This window comes from Mytilus galloprovincialis, chromosome 10, assembly GCF_965363235.1.
Source record: "Mytilus galloprovincialis chromosome 10, xbMytGall1.hap1.1, whole genome shotgun sequence".
Taxonomy (NCBI): Eukaryota; Metazoa; Mollusca; class Bivalvia; order Mytilida; family Mytilidae; genus Mytilus; species Mytilus galloprovincialis.
Genome location: NC_134847.1, coordinates 68,636,341 through 68,656,426, shown reverse-complemented (window position 1 = coordinate 68,656,426; position 20,086 = coordinate 68,636,341). Strand labels below are relative to the sequence as shown.

General features: G+C 32.5%; 2 protein-coding genes across 3 annotated transcripts; one reads left to right on the top strand and one right to left on the bottom strand.

The window, feature by feature from the left end:
- Positions 1-344: 344 nt before the first annotated feature.
- Positions 345-8,628, bottom strand: LOC143048230 (chromatin modification-related protein MEAF6-like). Its single transcript, XM_076221781.1, has 7 exons — positions 8,503-8,628; positions 6,648-6,763; positions 5,645-5,744; positions 4,590-4,626; positions 3,743-3,908; positions 1,455-1,485; positions 345-695 (listed from the first exon to the last, which is right to left on the bottom strand). Exons 1-7 carry the CDS (start codon positions 8,611-8,613, stop codon positions 681-683), a joined length of 576 nt encoding a protein of 191 aa, XP_076077896.1. The 5' UTR covers positions 8,614-8,628; the 3' UTR covers positions 345-680.
- A 2,319-nt stretch (positions 8,629-10,947) lies between these two features.
- LOC143048228 (uncharacterized) lies at positions 10,948-16,156 on the top strand. 2 transcript variants are annotated; one of them, XM_076221780.1, is made up of 4 exons: positions 10,948-11,521; positions 12,384-12,576; positions 13,325-13,885; positions 15,427-16,156. In XM_076221780.1, the coding sequence occupies exons 1-4, from the start codon at positions 10,965-10,967 to the stop codon at positions 16,057-16,059; spliced, it is 1,944 nt and encodes a 647-aa protein (XP_076077895.1). In that variant the 5' UTR covers positions 10,948-10,964; the 3' UTR covers positions 16,060-16,156. The 2 variants fall into 2 exon arrangements, with proteins under 2 accessions (XP_076077895.1, XP_076077894.1); XM_076221779.1 differs by having other exon boundaries at positions 15,424-16,156.
- The last annotated feature ends 3,930 nt before the right edge of the window (positions 16,157-20,086 follow it).

The following is a 20,086-nucleotide window of genomic DNA, read 5'->3' as shown; positions in this document are numbered from 1 at the left end:
CTGCTCTTAAAACTACTACTTATTTCTGACACTTTTAAAAATGTGGAGATTTAGATGTAAAAATTTACACTGCAATAGCAGCTACATAATTTGAATTTGGATATAGTCTAGTCAGAGGATTCAATAGAAATAAAAGTTAAGCATCAGAATCATCCTAAATCACAAAAGATTTCACTGAACATGACTCAAATTACATTTTGAAATTTATATAAAAAAAAAATTGTTTAAAAAATTTATCTAGTGAATCAATGTGAATCTCAAAAATCAATTGTTTTGCAAAATAAATACACCGACATTAGATAGAAATATAGATTGTAAAAAAAAATGTTTTCAATAGTATCGTCACTGATATACTATGCAGTATAAGATGTGGCTGTACTTTTCAGATGATTATGAAAATGTTTTGAATAAAACACAATTAACCAGTCTATCAATGATCAATATACATGTATTAAAAATCAATTACACATGACAAAGATGATTTTCACTTCTGCTAAAACCTTGATACAAGTTAACATGCTCCATTGATGTTTATCTTGTTTCTCTAGAATTGTAACCAACAGAACAGATGTACATCTCTGCTTTATTAAAGTTCATCAACAATATAATGGACATGTAAACACTGTACAAGGCTGGACAGCACTGTCAATTCTTTTGGACTGGATTACACCGATAAACCTTTACTCCCCTGTCCCCTGCAAGACAAGACATGACAATTATGTATAAAGCAACTTGTAAGGAGAAATTTCAAGCACTGAATAATAAATATATATTCATTTGGGTAAATATATTGCCAAAAATTTACAGTCTTTCTCTTGCCATTTGACTTTTCATTTTTATGCTGATCTTTATTCACTATGTTATATGTTTTCTAAACTTTCATATTCAATGCAAAAAGCAAAACAATGCCAGAGGAGCATTTTGTTTAAAATTGAACACACTTTTAGATAAAGGAGTTATATATCTTCCCATCAATCTAAAGGTTGATTAAACAATCAAATAATATTCTCAAGATGTTTTTATGACAATAGTGTCAGGTATGTTCATGTTTCTCAAAAAATAAATATTTTAATTTTCTCATTTCAACTATCTGCATTTTAGAAAAGCTTTCAAAATTTGCCTAAATTTGAGACTTCCTTGATAATAGAATTTAGTTAGTTCATAACTATCTTTGAAAGGATTTCTTAGTAAATTTCATTATTTTTTTCTTTTCCTTCTTCAAAGTGAAAGTCCAGGACTTCATTTGTTCTTTTATATAACTTGTCTCTAGATATTTGACATCTTCAGGTAAAATAAAAGACAATTTCAAACAAGGGAATTACATGATCAGGTAATCTAGTGAAATGCAATTGAGATGAATATCACAGAGCCAGAAATTACCTAGGGAGACCACTGTTTGAAAGGTTTTACAATACTTTTTTGTGATGTAAACAGATTAATTAAAGTTAACTTACATCTTTTCCTCTTCGTAATTTTACATCCTGCCTGAAATAAAAGATTTTTTTACAGTTTAAGGTGATTAACAATACAAACATACCAGAAAGACATAATCAGCATTCTCCATTTCAGTTTAAAATAAGCACAATTTAGTATGACTTTGATAGACTTCAATAGATATCAACTATAGAGGCTGAAGATGTCGTTGCCAAACAGTATTCACAGACTTCTAATGTATAAAGTAGGAAATAACAGGAAAAAAATAACTTAAATTTCTTAGTTTGCAATATTGTGTAAAACTTTTCACTTTTATCTAGCATTTGCAAAAGAGCGATTCATGTTTGAACATATAAAATATAAAGTACTCAAATTAACTGATATATAACTATTACTATACAACTAAAAGAATCCCTTTAAATACTAACCAGATGCTCCGCAGGGCGTAGCTTTATACGACCGCAGAGGTTGAACCCTGAACGGTTGGGGCAAGTATGGACACAACATTCAAGCTGGATTCAGCTCTAAATTTGGATTGTGATTTCATAGTTGACACAGCATAGGTTTCTGACACAGAATGAATGTGTTCTAATGAACTTAAAATTTTTGTTTTCTCTTAGAGCAATTCACTATGCTGTTCAATATTAGTCCTCTCAAAAAAATGTTTGAAGAAATTTTCTTTTTTATTTATGAAATTTCAAATAAGAAAAATTGAACCCAATTTTTTTAATCACATCCCCCTTTCCCTTATTCCAAAACTAATCTCAATTAAAATTTCTAATGGAGTTTGCAACAATAACTACTCATTTAAATACATCATAAAATATTAAGATGTAAAAAAACTGCTTGTTATCACTGAATGGTAAAGATTATTTTAATTTATCAGTTGGTAGTAAAAAGTGAATATACATTGTATATTGTATATAACAAAGATTTAAGTTGATTCTGGACAAAGAAAGATAACTCTAATTTAAAAAAAATCTTGCTATTGCACAATATTTTGCAATTAGATATTTCTTGCTTACTATTTTGGACAAAGAAAGATAACTCTAATTAAAAAAAAATTTGCTATTTCACAATATTGTGCAATTAGATATTTCTTGCCATTGCACAATACTGTGAATTGAAAAGACTTGCTATTGCACAATACTTAATATAATAATTTTAGATCCTGATTTGGACCAACTTGAAAACTGGGCCCATAATAAAAAATCTAAGTACATTTTTGGATTCAGCATATCAAAGATACCCAAGATTTCAATTTTTGTTAAAATCAGACTAAGTTTAATTTTGGACCCTTTGGACTTTAGTGTAGACCAATTTGAAAACAGGACCAAAAATTAAGAATCTACATACACAGTTAGATTTGGTATATCAAAGAACCCCATTTATTCAATTTTTGATGAAATCAAACAAAGTTTAATTTTGGACCCCAATTTGGACCAACTTGAAAACTGGGCCAATAATCAAGAATCTAAGTACATTTTTAGATTCAGCATATCAAAGAACCTAACTGATTCATTTTTTGTCAAAATCAAACTAAGTTTAATTTTGGACCCTTTGGACCTTAATGTAGACCAATTTGAAAACAGGACCAAAAGTTAAGAATCTACATACACAGTCATGACAGTTAGATTCGGCATATCAAAGAACCCCAATTATTCAATTTTGATGAAATCAAACAAAGTTTAATTTTGGACCCTTTGGGCCCCTTATTCTGTTGGGACCAAAACTCCCAAAATCAATACCAACCTTCCTTTTATGGTCATAAACCTTGTGTTTAAATTTCATAGATTTCTATTTACTTATACTAAAGTTATTGTGCGAAAACCAAGAATAATGCTTATTTGGGCCCTTTTTTGGCCCCTAATTCCTAAACTGTTGAAACCAAAACTCCCAAAATCAATCCCAACCGTTCTTTTGTGGTCATAAACCTTGTGTCAAAATTTCATAGATTTCTATTAACTTAAACTAAAGTTATAGTGCGAAAACCAAGAAAATGCTTATTTGGGCCCTTTTTGGCCCCTAATTCCTAAAATGTTGGGACCAAAACTCCCAAAATCAATACCAACCTTCCTTTTGTGGTCATAAACCTTGTGTTAAAATTTCATAGATTTCCATTCACTTTTACTAAAGTTAGAGTGCGAAAACTAAAAGTATTCGGACGACGACGCCAACGTGATAGCAATATACGACCAAAAATTTTTCAAATTTTGCGGTCGTATAAAAAGAACTTGAGAAAAGATAAGGGACCTCAGTTTAAGATAATCAACCCACTATAATTCTATAAATATTTGTAAATACTTACTTGTGTCGAGATTTACTTTTACTTTTCTTGTGTCGTAATGGACCCCCACCTTTGTGTAGTTTCCCAGAATGTGACGGAGGAGGGCTGTCATCTTGACCATTTGTCTGGGGTGTATTAGCACCATTCTGATTGTTCTGTGAATCTGGACTTGAAGGCTCACGATCATCTGAAAATTCATAAATACTTATCTTAGTGAAACATGAATATATTTCTTTTTTAAAGTTAATTTAACATATATTTCCTTTTTCAAGTTATTTTAACAGACTATATAGAAAATTAATATAACTGTAAAAATGTTATTGTTCTTCAAAATTATTGATTGTTAAAAGTTATTAAGTTGTTGCTGTCGAACTATTCATACATGTAAGAAAGGCTTTCAAACACCTGTGCATGTATGTACAACATTATTCCATATAAAACATAAATGGGGAATGTGTCCATGGGACACAGATGATGCCCCTACCTACTTGTATAAAACATTAAAAGGGGACATAACTCAAGAACAGTCAGTGACAAAACCCAAATTTGCACTTGATCAGAGTCTTGTGGTAATAAGCATTGTGTATAAGATTACTAATATTTGGTTGAGGCAAACTAAAATTTGAGAACAAAAAAAATAAATTCAGATATTTTTCTATTTGTAAAATGGCATCTCTAGAATGGAAAAAGTGAGGCCACAAAAATCTGTGTTCTTTTGGTAATAAGCATTGTTTATAAGTTTCATATCATTTGATCTAGGCAAACTTAAGATAGAGAACGGAAACCAATTTGAGGACTTATTATGGAGGGATTTACAGACAGACAAGGTTAAATCTTTATGCTACTGCGGGGGCATAAAAATACTTACTATTTTTGTTCAACTGGTCAACAATGCCACTGACAGCCTGAAAAAGAAAAACAAATTTATTCAAAATATCCAAAGAAAAATTAAATAGGTATATTCAAATTGAAAGACAGTTGATCGTTTCTGATCATTGTTTCCCATTTCATTCTAGAAAAATAGTGCTTGCAGAAATTTTTTCTTTGTTTTTCTTTCTATACATTAATATCACTATCAAATTATTTACTTCCTAACAAAATGTTTTGATTTATTACAATATACAATTATAAACTTTTGTAATCTTTATAATATTGATTGTTTGCTTTATATTTAGAGGCAAATATTTCATGCATGTTCAGGATCTTTTATTAAAGACACAACCGGATTATCATTCCTTAATACATGTAATGAGGACTGTTAAAACATGTAAATAGACATGATAGAAGTTCGGTTATAGATTATGATAATATTTTTACCCCAAGAGATCAGTAAGGTTTCAATTCAGGTTCATGTTATTCCAAGAAAAAGAACAATTGCACAATGAGGGTGGTAAAGGGTTATTTTCTTGCAACGTGTTTTGCCATTTTTATTTTATGTGCAGCTGTGAAAAAGGTTCGTTATTCACCGTGTTTTGTGAAATTGGTAAAAAGATCAACGTGCAGGAAATTTGTAATTGTTTGTTTATCGTGAAATGGCTTTATTTCGCGATCTTCCGCGCAGACATCCCCTTTACACCCCTCTACAATGAGGTTGGACCACCTTGATAATCACAGGATAATCCCACCACAAAATGTGGATTCAATTATTAATGTAGGTACACATTTTTGTTGATTGAGAAATAAATGGTATTTTCATGAATATTTGATTTCATGGTTAGGAAAAGTTTGTTTAAAAGCCTATAGCCAATAAACAGTTGGATTCATGGTTTCCATTAACTCACAAAATCAACAATCGTTGATATCCTATATGAAAATAATGAAACACAGCCTAGAGATATTTGTTCATTGTATTTTTAGTGGTGTGTTAATGTTGGCAAGTATCCCACCTTTTTCATATCTCATTATATCTAAAAATAGACTTACAGCTGCTGATGTGACTGAAGATTTTGAAAACAATCTGTCAGCATCTTTAAACTTCCTGTTTCTCTTGTCACCTTTACTGTTGGTGTTTCTAGAAAAAATGCTATTTTCAGCATAAAAGAAAATGTATTACTATACTGCTACACAACAAACATGCCAAAACATGCAGAAAATTAATAAATAATGAAAATTATATACTACTTCATTCATACATTTACAACAAGCTTTGGAGAAAAATATCAATACTGCACTTATAATATTCTACAAACATGTAATTTCTTGTTTTACATCACTGTGAAAAAACAAAGAACTACAACTTCTAAGCAAAAATAGTCCAACATGCCTATAATAAAGAAGTAAATAAGGTAAGCGCAAATCTTTGTACATAATGGTATTTAATATAAGCATGTAGCTTAAATTCAGCAAAAATATGAACAAGAAGCTGTCTAGACAAGTAAACCATGTATATACATGCACATGAACCATGCATGTGGTAGAAGAAACTGTTAGTTTCATAGTCCTATGCCACTAAAATTGTAACTTTCAATGATATCCTGTCCATAAACATAATTAATCATACGATCTGTCATGGTGACATCTACAAATACCACATTAGAACATTGTAAAAAAATATCAAATATATTTGTACCATTTTTCTTTTTTTTACTTCCAAACCACTGCATTTGTTTGAGAATGAAAAAGATATTAGGAGACTATATAGATACATATTATATGTTTGCCAATTTGTATCAGCTCTACACTTGTAAATAGTAAATGTATAGTAGAGTTGTTAATTGAAGGATAAAATGAAATTATGAGTTGTCATCTGACATCACATAATGTCATCTGACATCACATAATCATTTGTCTGTACACATGTATGCTGTTCTCTTGTTTAGAATTTAACAGCACTAACAGTAAGTCATAAGAAGTCCTAATGTATAATGACTTACACTAACAGTTACACTATAAAAAATGAATGTTATTTGCTAAATTCATTGCTTACTTGGTATTTGCAAGGTATCTGTCCCAACCTCTGATGATATTACCATACAGCTGTGTATCTTCCAAGTAACTGCCTTCAAATGCATATATCTGTCTCTCTAAGTTTGCTAAGGTGTCCTAAAATGTTTAAAATCAAATTTTTGTATATATGATTTCTAATAATGTCTGCTGTTGCTCAATGTAACATTGGGTGATTTCAAAATCATTAATAGAGCACAGCATTGTGGCCATGACATTTGGAAATTTCCTGAAGCATACATAAGATTTTCCTTAAATTAGTAAAACAGTTTGTAGAAAAGTATGATTTATTCACCATTGACCACAGGCTTTCAACCCCACTTACATGTATCATACGGGACCAGTTTTTTTTTTAAGGAAACAAGACTACCTTTGAAAGCATTTGACCTATCAAAGAAAGTATGGCCATCCAAGCCATTTCAAAGCTGAATGAACTAGCTGAAACTGGGATTAAATTACAACACTTGGGTTGACAGGCTAATTCATATCCAAAATTATTTACAGAAGGCAGATAAGTTCAAAAAACATTTAAATTTAGTGTGTACATCCAATATGGTGCCCATGGAAATTTCAATTGCCGCCATGTTCAATGTACACACTAAAATTTAAAATATTATTTATGAACTAACCTGCTTTCTGTAAATTATTTTTAAGTTGTAAAATACATCGATTACATATTATTATTTGATAATCAATGTTTGAAAGTCACCAATATGTGCTAATATTAAAATTTCAAGTGTTATTTGGTCATAACAAGTGTTACAGTACCTCGAATGACCGAATAACACTGTTATTATCCGAATAACACTTGTAATGACCGAATAACACTTGAAATTTTAATATAAGAACATTTTGGTGACTTTTAAACATTGATTATTAATTATTAGTAAATTATCGATGTATTTTGTAACTTAAAAATGATTAACAGAAAGCAGATAAGTTCATAAAAAACTTTAAAAATTTAGTATGTAGATCCAATATGGTGACCACGGAAATCACAATGGCCGCCAAGTTTGATTTAAAATGATCTTTATGACCTTATCTGCTTTCTGTAAATCATTTTAAAGTTATTAAATACATCGATAATATATTATTATTCAATAGTCACCAAAATGTGCTAATATTAAAATTTCAAGTGTTTTTCGGTCATTACAAGTGTTATTCGAATAATAACAGTGTTATTCGGTCATTTGTGTTACCCCAAGCGTTATTCGGATATTAACTGTTTTTCAGTCATTCCAGGTAAATTATGCACTTTTCAAGACTTGAGCCCAACCTGATAAAGACATAATACATAAAGCTTTATTTAGAGTCGGTATAAGCAAGCAAACATAAGCTCTAAAGAGCTTTTAAAACCGACATACTGGCTTTAAAGTTTGTTCCAAGTTTTCTAAACTGGCGAAACAATAAAGCACCTGTCTGGCTACAACTTTTTGAGAGTCAGAACAGCCCAAGAATCATCTTGAATGAACTACAAAATATTAACAAAAGATCATTTACCGCCAAATTTTTAAAAGCAAACAAGAAGTGGTTATTCTCTCATTTTCTTCAACGGTTTTATTTGATTTCCAGATTATCGACATGAAGCAAGCAAATATTTGATATTCATAACATATATTGGAAACCATATCTTTAAAGGATTGTGAATAGCGCCTTATCCTTGCAATTACAATTATTTGTGCTCAATTTTGAAACCGGAAGTACAATATTTCGCCATTTTGAAAATAATTCCGACAGAAAATCCGGGAATAAAACCTAGTTTTCTGTCTTTTCATTAATAAATGGGGAGAATGGACTAATCCTGAAGAAAGATAATAATCTTTACAACAATTACGTACTGCTAATTCTGCTCTTCGACGAACGAGTTCGTTTAATTCATCTCTTGTGTTCAGAATCTGTGCTGCCTTAGTTGCCATTTCCGCATTATCATTGCACATGCGCAAATCCATAAAAATAACCCGCGAAATTTGTATATTGATATATTTATTTTGCCGGCTTGGAGCCGGCAAAATAACAAATTTCCTTAACATGACGAACTTGTCAGTATTTAATTTTTTTTTGCATTCAGAAGTTAGAATAGAGTGAATTTTAATATTTATTTTAAGTTTTGACTGAAAAGTATTATAAAAAAAAATGCCGGTGCATCCTTTGTCGGCTAGTTGTGATCAGTTGTCTTAGGCAGCAACCATTTGATTTTCGGGGGGGGGGGAGGGGGCTATGTTTTTTTTTCTGTACAAACTTTTTTTTTCGCCTTCGGCGAAGAACAATCTATTTTTTTTAGCGACAAACCGAAAACTAAGTTTTTTCTTTCAATTTTAGCATTACATATAGTGGCAGCTGAGGGTGAAACAAACAATTTTTTTTTCTCCGGGTCCAAAACAAATTATTTTTTTCACCAAAAACTGGAAACAAACTTTTTTTTCCAAAAAAAAACCATAGCCCCCCCCCCCCCCCCCCCCCAGAAAATCAAATGGTTGCTGCATTATTGGCAATTAATCGGGTAGGACATTTTTGCCGGGAGCTTTTAAAAAAAATATTTTTATCAAATTAACAAATATTCAAGGCTTGTTTTAGAAAACCTTTCATAAATATCAGGGGCGGATGCAGGAATTTTCGAAAGGGGGGTGCTAACCCAGGGCAAAGGGGGGGGGGGGTGCAAAACATATGTCCCGATACAAATGCATTGATCGGCAAAAATAAAGGGGGGGGTGCGCACCCCCGGAACCCCCTCCCCCCTGGATCTGCCACTGAATATGAAAAAAATGAGATTGAAACAAAGTGATCGTTAAGTTAAATCCGCTCAGTCTTTCCAATGATTTGTATAGTAAGTCTTACTATACAAATCCTTGGTCTTTCTCTGAAAATAAATTAGAAATATACAAACCGCTATCATCCGATGATACCTTGACATGTGTTTGTGTCTTATTTCAGAATCCTCGTAGATGAGACATTTATTTAATATTTTCTATAATTACCCCTTTGAATTATCTCCTGAATTTCTTTGTTTACTAAGCAAACTGACATACACCGAAGCCTATATATCTTTTTATTCATATAAGCAGCATCTGTTCTTTCGCTCTTGAAGTTGAAAGACGATCTGCCGACACTTGTCAAGGAAAGACAAAAAACAACGATCAAAGAATAAAAAAAGACTAACTATGTCAGCAATTTTAATCTCACATGAGTGCATCGAGTCATATCACATGCTGTAATACTCGATGACAACACGACGTCATAAATACACGCTGGTTGGCATTGGCAATCGCATGTCAGGAATGACTGTCTCCTGCACGGTTAACGTGTTCAAGGTAATCATTATTTTGATCTATTAATTTATACAGATAAGTTGTATTTGCCGTTTAAAAAGGTTGAGGAGGTGTATATAGTCCCAGGTATATATGTTATGCGTCCGTCAGTCACGCTTTTCAAGTTCTTGTTAATGTTTAGGTTTACTAGATTCAGATAAAATAAGTTGATTTTAACATGAAACTCATAAGTAAATACATCATGACAAGTCGTTTTTATCTTAATTCCACTTTTTTATCCATTAATTCCATTTTCAAGATATATTTTATAAACTACATCTGAGATAGATATCTTATAAACTATACTTAAGGATTACATTAGTATTATCTTATACACAAATTGAAAGATCTCACTAATTAAATAAGATATCATATTTATAAAGTATAGTACTAAGAAATATATCTTATAAAATGATAAATATATCTTCTAAAAAGATATCTGATAAATTAATCGTATAGGATATCTTGTCATGATATAGCTTATAAGATATCTTATAAAAAAATTAAATTAAGATATTACATAGATTAGATAAGATTAATTTACTGTCTTTGGATTTACTGTACACCTTTTTTTGTGTACTTAGTCTTATATCTATTTTGGGTTCTATCTCCAAAGATGATCTTTTAAAAATTCAACGGATGACATACGACGGACGCAAACTAATGAAAAAGGCTCACACTTGGCAGGACGTACATTGATTGAAATAATTCATATTGGCCCTATTGGCCTGGAGGCCCGTCGAGTTTCGAAATTATTTCATCTACACTATATAACCTTACTTTGCCAAGGAACCAAATTTGTAAAAAAAAAAATATTATAGCTATCGGTAGTTTATTGAATAAAACATGGCTATATGTTCGGGCTGTAGCCTCTTTGACACACATTCCCCATTTCCATTCTCAATTTTACTATATGTGTTAACGATGTGATTTTAGCTTGCAGCTTCCCCATTTTGTATCTTTGTATCTGTTTTACCTTAAAAGCTTCCTGAAAAATGTCGAGCGATTCGGGTGGAAAGCTGATTGAACTGGTCAACATATTTACTGGATGTTTTAGAAGGAGGAAAAGTTCTGTCATCCAACCGTTAGATACAAATAATACACAAAGAACAAAGAGACAGATAAAGTTGCCACGCTTTAAGGATGCAATAACACCTTATATATATACACCGAAACGTAAGCGAGTGATCAGAAAAAACGACGCATTTATGCAAGAATTACGAAGTGAATCTTTGTTAGCCTCTGGTTCCACTACAAGCGACAATCCAATTTTAAATATTTGTCTTGGATTTAAGAACGAAGAGCTTAAGCATGGTGGACCAAAGATCTACCATAAATCATATTGCATGTCACACTGGGATAGAGTGCTTTCCTGCAGGAAAGGTTTAAATAGAATGATTGGTTATACAACAGGTTGTAACGAGCCAATAGTTGATAACCTTCCAGCATCACTGTGGATGGAATGTTTGGAGCCAACGCTATCCGTGCTGGTAACGCTGAGTGCAATGAAGCATAGGCGCACCAATTTAAGCATAAAAAGTATATCGGACAGGTGAGCTTAATTAATGGGTTTTAAAAATGAGAATGGAAATGGGGAATATGTCAAAGAGACAACAACCCGACCAAAGATCGACAAACAGCCGCAGGCTACCAATGCGTCTTCAATACAGCGAGCAAATCACGCACTATCAAATAAGACTGTATAATTGCTTATAAGACACCCAAACAGGGTAGACCGCAAACAAATAAATTGTAAACACCTGCTGACGGCCAACACAGCCTTCAACGAAGAACATGATGATTGGGGTCTGGTTGGATAAGTGGTCTTATAAGTTTAACTATCCTATCACTAGCCTGTCAACACTGAGATTATGATTTTGAGTCCCGCATGTGGTTCGACTACAATCTTAATTGACTATAGAATTGTCAGTTTCCTATCGATATCGGTGGTTTTCTCGAGACACTATGGCCTTGCTCTCCAATAAAACTGGCCACCTCGAATTAGCCAACATTGTCCAAAGTGACATTAAACCCAAATAAATCAATCAACGAACAGTTGAGTATAACTAATAATAATAATTTTGAATAGAACAACCAACGGCATATATCAGCTACTACTGATCTGGTCAAACAAAATATATGGAAACATGCGGTAACTATTTTTTTTTTTATCATTCTTTGTCTGAAAGATCAACCATTCAGTCCGTATCATTTCTGGAAATGTTTGCTTGGTAAACCAATCTATGGTACCGAGTTTGAACAAGGCTAAGATATGATTAAGACATTAATTCAATGCAGGGAATGCTTGTATCATACCATTATTTGAATCAAAATTAAAATGCAGTATTAATTTTTTTAAGACACAAGTAATAAATACAGATGTTACTATGCATACAAAATGATTTATATTCCAGAACTTTGAACTCAAGAGTAAGAGATTCTCGGGTACTCCATGGGGACTATAACAGAGACCCTTGGATTGGGTTTATAGGTCCTCGTTTTATACGTACAGATCACAATGTGTTATTACCAACTGAAGAAGTAAGGCCATCCAGGATGCTAGACTTTGGTGGAACAGTGCGTTTAAACGTCGACGTTGTTGTTGAGGTAGTATTTTTTTCATCGATTACTAATATGGAAAATTATATGGCAATTGTACGAAATTGTGTGCTCAAACCGTTAACGTAGGAGTGTACCCTAGTTTATACATCAGTCCGAACTGTCTGTACGTATCACATTTTCTGACTGCCGGTTTTTTTTCCAGACGCATCATGTCATGACTTCTTGGTATAGTACCAATTTTCATCTGGTTATACCATACCATGTGACACGTTTTTCAGTTCCTTCGACTTTCGCATTAAAATTTAATGCACGTATGTATACACTGAGAAATTCTCGTAATATTTTTCATGTCAACGACATTGAGTGGAGTATTTTGATTTGTAGAAATAAAATATAAGGTTTAAAAAAAATGATTGAGTACCTCAATTAATAATTAACAGAGTAACAAATCCAATTTCGTGCCCTTTCTTTGCATGCATATGATGAAGATCACAATAGATCATATTTCATTTTAAAGACACGCGACCTCAGGCTTGAGAATTTTACATAAAAAGTAGTTGATATAGTGAATAGTCGCCTTCATGATAAACTACAACACAAATACGAAACAACCTACTCGAAGTCCTCGAACACATCCAGACCCACATGAAAACACGTCCTGGATATTTTTTTAGAATAAGGGTTCGGGTTCATTAAAGGTCGAAAAGATAATCTGCATATCAAGCTTTTAATCATTTTTTTTTAATAATTCATTCATTGCATACAAATAAAATTGAAAAACACATAATTTCAGCGCAATTCACGGTCAACGCGAAGGAATCATAACAGGACCATATTAACCCTTCCTGCGCATGATCCATACGAAATTGAGGAGGACGAGCCTTTGGCATACACATTCCCGGAAAGTGAATTTGATGATGATAGCGATGACAGTGATATTGATGGTATATTTATTGATTCAGATGATGAATTTGTTGCCAACAATATCAACCAATCAGCTTCACCAAACCATCAAGCAACTGGAGACAATGCTCAAATAGTGTATACAGCTAAACCTATAACTCATAACACGAATCAAACCTATATTTCTAAAAGTAGGTTACGGACATGGCGATATCATGCAAATGTTGGTGCCTATACAGTCTTGGAGGCAGATGACCAGAAGCTAGAGAAAGCAAAGACAATGCAGAAACACTGGTCTGAATATCTTGACCATTTATCATCTGGTTGTCAGACAGACAAAGAAGCCGATGAATTGCAGGAAGGGTTATTGGAGGATCCTGCCTATAGGAGACTGTTTTTGAAAGATGCAGTATTATTTTTAGAAGATATTGATAGGCAATCACAACTTAAGGTTTATATATATATATACTATTTTATAAGGATGATAAATCTAAAAACTAGAAAACATACAAAAAGTCAGACAATTAAATACTTCAAAGATCTAGATAGTCATCAACAGGTCTAACAATATAACACGTAACATGATGATGTGTTTTTCAGCCAGACTACGAAATAAAGGAGTAGGTCCGGTAAGGACCGATTTTGGCCTCAAATTTAAGGTTCATCTGACGAAAGATTTTGACCACTTTTTAAACACTTAAGTGTCTATTTTATTTGAATTAATTAGTTTATGTGAAAGATTTTAACAGATTTAGTCATTAAAAACGGTCCGATTCAAGCTCAAATATGAAAAATCTACCTAATATGCCGGAAAATGTCACTTTTCAGATGGTTTTTGGTAAAAATGAAAGTGGCCGCATCCGTGTTCATCCCCAACCTTTATATATGTTATGTATTATCATAAAATACAACTTACATTTAAATATTAAGGATGAACACGAATGCGGCCACTTTCGTTTTACACGAAAACCGTTTAAAATTTAACTAAAATGCTAGAATTATGAGGATTTCAGTAATTTAGCATGACTTAATGGTGCTAGTACCGGATATATGTGCATTGTATTGTCAAAATCAGCCCATATTTATGTAGCAGAAGCATTCTACTGTCCAATAAATAACTAAAGGTTTACATTTTAACAATTTTGTAAAACTGCTATATTTTGGGGCCAAAAAGGGGTCTTACTGAACCTACTCCTTTGAAACCGGGTCTTAATTTCACCAAGGTCGGAAGGAAAAATATTTTTGCTTTTGAAATATCCTTTAAAATGCTCCCTCTAGACTAATTCTCATTTATAGGTGGATGGTATTTGTCTTAAATTTTTTAATGAAAAGCAGTTTGATTTTTTTTTTAAAACTATCTGGCTTCTGCAGTGTTGGTTTGTGTTTATTCTTAGGGACAGTGCAAAGATCACTTGCAATTTTGGTATAAGTTGTTAGATATAGGAAGATATGGTATGAGTACCAATGCGAAAACTCTCATTCCAAGCAACATTTTATAAAACTAAATCAATTTAGGTCAAGATACGGCCTTCTACATTATTCTGGCAAACGCATATTATTATAGTTGCCGTTCATGAATCATGGAAACAGTATATCTATGTTCCTGATGAATCTGCACGACACACGTTCGTGGTCCAAAATTAAAGATACAGAAAATAAGATATATGTTCATATTATATCTTTTGAAACGTAAAGCCACTCAAGGTTTCTTCATACAAACAAGTTTAAACTTAACAGCCTAGGCCTAATTTCAGATTCGGTCGTGAACGTTCTCCAGTAAAAAGTACACACTTCAGACGCAAGAAATTTATAAAGTGACTGTGCTGTTTTCTTGTTTTTGTTTGCTATACATTTGATGCAAAAGAGTTACCCGGTAACAGATTAGAAAACACTAAGTTCTAATCTATATATATGCGTAATTTTAGATATAACTAGAAATTGTGGCTATTTTTACTAAAAGTTAAATAATAATATCATTTTTCCTTTCAGCAGAAAGAGGCAGGAGATTCAGTAGAAAACCCGAATGCCACCTCCGACAATCAATCAAATACAGTGTCCAATGATTCAAATACCAACTATGTTACCCCTGATGAAGCACGTGATCGATACATCCGCCACAAAAGCTCCATTCAAATAGACAATTCTAACACAAATGACCTTACTATACAGTCAGTTTCAAATACTTCCCACTTGGATGACGAACTACCTTCCCTTCCGGAGACACCTATAAAAAACAAGCAGTTAATGTCCGATGACTATGTCATTTGTAATGTTAAACCAAGATCGACCGAATCTCAAATTAGTTCAGGAGAATCTATGGAGTCAATTTGCACGACTGCTACATATTCCTACAATGATAGCGAAGAATTGTCGTCCGAACCATTACACGAAGCCGTCATCATAGTGACAGACTCGTACGTTATTCCACAACATATTCTAGATAAACATTTGGAATCAAAACAACCTAAACATTTCCCGTCTAATAATGTTTGCGCAGAAATGACCACCTCTTCAGATTTATTGTCTGTCTATGCTGATCGGTCATCTGAGGACATTCATTCGAGTGAAAAGGAATGTGATTCTCCAAAACTAAAATTAAATTATCAAAAAAGTCCAGAAATATGAACAAAAGAAGAAAATCATTTAACAACAAAATGTGTCTGCAACCAGTTACTTAGATAACGCACTAAGTATAAGCTTTAGAATACATTTATTATCAGACGCAGAACTGGTTTTATTATATATACGTCTCAAAATGACCGTCAACATATTGCTTAACTTAATATGCTTCATATTTATAAAGGCTGTCTTTTATGATTTTTTGACATGTTTAATGTATGGATTTCAGAAAAATAAAAATACAGTTTCGTGCATTTGCTTTTTGTTATTGTGTATTATTTTATTATAAATGAGGGCTTTATTATACGTACCAGTAATCTGTGTCATGTATACACAATAAACAAATATGATCAGTCATGGAGTCTTTTTACATTTTGTTCTACTGTTACACGACCTTACACCATTGTCCCAGGACAGATGAAGGTTTAGAGCTCACAAGCCTGTGTAACGCCGCCATAATCTTTATGATTCTGTCTTAAGTCAGGAGCTCGTGGTCTAGTGTTTGTAGTTGTGTGTCTTTTTTTTCTTTCGTAAATTGAATTTTTACAAATAAGGCACACACGAAATGCTGATACATAAGATTGAGTTTAGGATCGTATATTGTTTATTTTATACTTTTTTTTTTTTAATTTGGATATACGTTTGAGTATGTTATAAGTCGAATACGAGAATTCGAGTCAAATTGGTGAACTTGAATTTTGACAGCTAGTGCCCCTTAAAGGTTTGTCTAGTGCATGCTTGTAGAAAATTAATATAAAATATGTTGTTTTTTATTGCTCATCTCACACTTAAGTCGTTCGTCACCGTCAACACCCAATTAGGACCCCCATTATCGCACTAGGAAAAGTAACACCAAACTTAGTCATCATCGTCCTTAGGGTTTCTTTCATATATACAAATATTGAAATGTGGAATGTTTGTCAATGAAACAACTCTGCATGAATGAATCTTGTATTCTCATAAACTAAATACCAGAGACTAAATTATAAGCTTTTGACAAGGTACCACACAAAAGATTAATATACAAAATGAACTACTTTGGTATAACAGATCAAATCATTAACTGGATTGAATCCTTTCTCTCAAACAGAACTCAAACAGTACTTCAAGAAAACATGTCATCTTCAAAAACACCAGTCACATCAGGTGTCCCCAGGGCCGATGCAAGTACCGATACGATTCCTAGTCTACATAAATGACCTCCCAGAATATATCTAGCATAGCAAAATCAGACTCTTCGCAGATGACAGTATAATCTACCGACAAATTATATCTCAAAACAACTGCCCCAAGCTTCAAGTAGACTCAGAAGCTGCCTTAAAATGGGAACCAGGCTTATGTCTTTCCATCGAGACAAGTGTAACATCATGAACATTACAAAAATAATCCCATCCACTTTTTATTTCAATATGTATGGTCGGACACGGTCCGTGTAACACTTATCAATTCAAAGTTTTAAAAAGTTTTGAAATTTTAGATTTTTGGAATTTTGATCAAAGTTTTAAAATATCAAATTTCAAATTGTGTAAAAGTTTTGAAATTTTGAAATTTTAACCAAATTATTAAAATATTAAAATTTCAAATATCGTTTTTAAATTTAATAGTTTAGGAATTTGATCAAACTTTTAAAATACTTAACCTTACGTGCAATTTTGATTATTTCACTTTTTGAAAGTTTGAATTTTTAAATTTTTGATCAAAATATCAAAAATAGAAAAGGGGCAAAAAGAGGGGTACCTGTAAAAAGCGAAACGAAATAACAGCGGAACGAAACGAAACAATATGAGTGAAAACATACTGATACTTAAAAGTTTATGTATGAAATAAAACCACAGACAGACAGTTGTAAGCGGTGAAAAATTGGATGACAAAATAAATATTTCTCAAAAGAAGAGAATTCATTTCAAAACCAGACGTACGGCTCTGATATTGGCCATTTTACTTGCTGATTTTTCTAGCACTCATATTTTAGGAGAAACAGGAGTAACAGTAAAAACTGAACAACTCGCAGTAGGTCAAATAGTATGGTTAGGTTGAGCATGTATATATATTTTCTACTGATCTCTAAGCAATAAAAAGGCTCAATACACGGTGTATTATCTCTTTCGATTTCAAATTTTTCTGTTTTGCTCTACGACTTCTTACTTTCTGCAATCATGTTGGCTAAAGAATATCATTTCATGTACATTATGAACGATCATCTTTAACGTTTTAATCTGTTCTTTGTAAGTTGTTGGCCCTAAATATTCAGCTTTGAGCGTTCCCTAAGAAGGTCGATCAAGAAAAGCGCTTCGGTCGTAACTTTTAACGTTTTGTTTTCATTCTTATCGGTTGTATGACGATCATAATTATATTGAGTTGTATCAATGATTTTAGTTAATATTTTTTTGGTACTTATAGCTCTGGTTTTGTAAAAGTTGAAACCTTTCATATCATATATAAACATATATCATAAACATTATTTTCACGAGCATTCATATTTCTGTAATAGTTGCCGTTGTACTACATTGCGCCCATCTAGCATTCATATTTATGTAATAGTTGCCGCTGTACTACATTAAGCGCCCATCTATCCATTTGTAGGTGTCGGCATTTTGAAAATTGAAAATTCTGTTCAAAAGTTTATATATCAGCGATAAATGGTAATCTTTTGGGGAATCCAATATATAGATAGTCACTTTTTTTTTACTTTGATACTACCACGAGGGGCTTCGATAATGGTACATTAAGATATTCTGATCCCCAATTTGATGAAAAAATAATATTCCGCTGTGCCAGCAAAGGACAAAAGAAAAATTCTGAATCCAAATTTTCTCCATGCCTTATAGTGTTAAATTTTGAACCAGACAAGTTGATTAATAGCGATGTAAAACTTAATAAAATTGTTAGCGCTTCGACAAAACTTCTGTTCAAAAGTTTATATATCAGCGATAAATGGTAATCTTTTGGGGAATCCAATATATAGATAGTCACTTTTTTTTTTACTTTGATACTACCACTAGTTAATTGTTAAATTTCGGAGTTTAGTATGACGTCTATAATCACTGAACCAGTACACTTTTTTTGTCTAGGGGCCAGCTGAAGCACGCCTAGCACAACGTTCATTGCGACGCTATAAATTAAGTATTCCTTCCGTATCATTTCTTGGAACTGAAATAAATCATAAAAGGCAATATAGTATCGTCATGCAATCGATAAGAAAAGAAAACAAAACGTTTAAAGTTGCATGCGACCGAAGCGCTCTTTCTGGATCTACCTTCACCAGGAACGTCAACAAGGCGAATAATACTATTTGGTTTACTGCGAGTTGGTCACTCAGTTTTCACTGATACTTCTAAATGTTTGGCACTGGAAACATTAAATACATTGTAGCTCTAAATTATTAATCTCAAACGCTAATAATTTGGTTAAAATTTCAAAACTTTTACACAATTTGAAATTTTGATATTTTAAAACTTTGATCAAAATTCCAAAAATCTAAAATTTCAACACTTTTTAAAACTTTGAATTGATAAGTGTTACACGGACCGGACACAATTTTGAGTCGGTACGTAAAACATGCTAAATACTTTTATAGTTATCACCATCTCAGCAGACCTAAAATGGAACACTCACATTCAACAAACCGCTGCTAAAACAAATAAATTCTTGTTTCATCACTGAGAAGAAATCTCAAAGTCCAATTACAAACAATTAAAGAAAGAGCATAACAAACACTTATTAGACCAAATTTAGAATAATGTTGTACTGTATGGGATTCATATACAAATGAAAATATAAGATCACTACAAAAGGTATAGAGACGGGCGGCAAGGTATGCATGGTATGAGTGCAACAGACATCACAACACCAGCAGTGTGTCTGAGATGCGCACTTATCATAAACATAAACATACAGTCTCTTGGTGCTCTATCATAATGATTGCTAGTACATTCGTACTATAGAAGTCATTATGATATACCATGAAAAGGCAACTATGATATTACTAGAACGCCAACTATAACAATGCCGCTATGTATAGATTATTGGGTTT

What these genes read in the sequence shown, in the direction of transcription:
- LOC143048230 (XM_076221781.1), bottom strand. Translation starts at nt 8,613, where the DNA reads ATGGATTTGCGCATGTGCAATGATAATGCGGAAATGGCAACTAAGGCA. An exon ending in GTCGAAGAGCAGAATTAGCA is followed by an intron (nt 6,764 to 8,502) that starts GTACGTAATTGT and finishes TAAACATTTTAG; the next exon opens with GACACCTTAGCAAACTTAGA. An exon ending in AAAAGTAAATCTCGACACAA is followed by an intron (nt 1,486 to 3,742) that starts GTAAGTATTTAC and finishes CTTTTATTTCAG; the next exon opens with GCAGGATGTAAAATTACGAA.
- LOC143048228 (XM_076221779.1), top strand. Translation starts at nt 10,965, where the DNA reads ATGTCGAGCGATTCGGGTGGAAAGCTGATTGAACTGGTCAACATATTT. An exon ending in ATAAAAAGTATATCGGACAG is followed by an intron (nt 11,522 to 12,383) that starts GTGAGCTTAATT and finishes TTTATATTCCAG; the next exon opens with AACTTTGAACTCAAGAGTAA. An exon ending in ATAGGCAATCACAACTTAAG is followed by an intron (nt 13,886 to 15,423) that starts GTTTATATATAT and finishes TTTTCCTTTCAG; the next exon opens with CAGAAAGAGGCAGGAGATTC.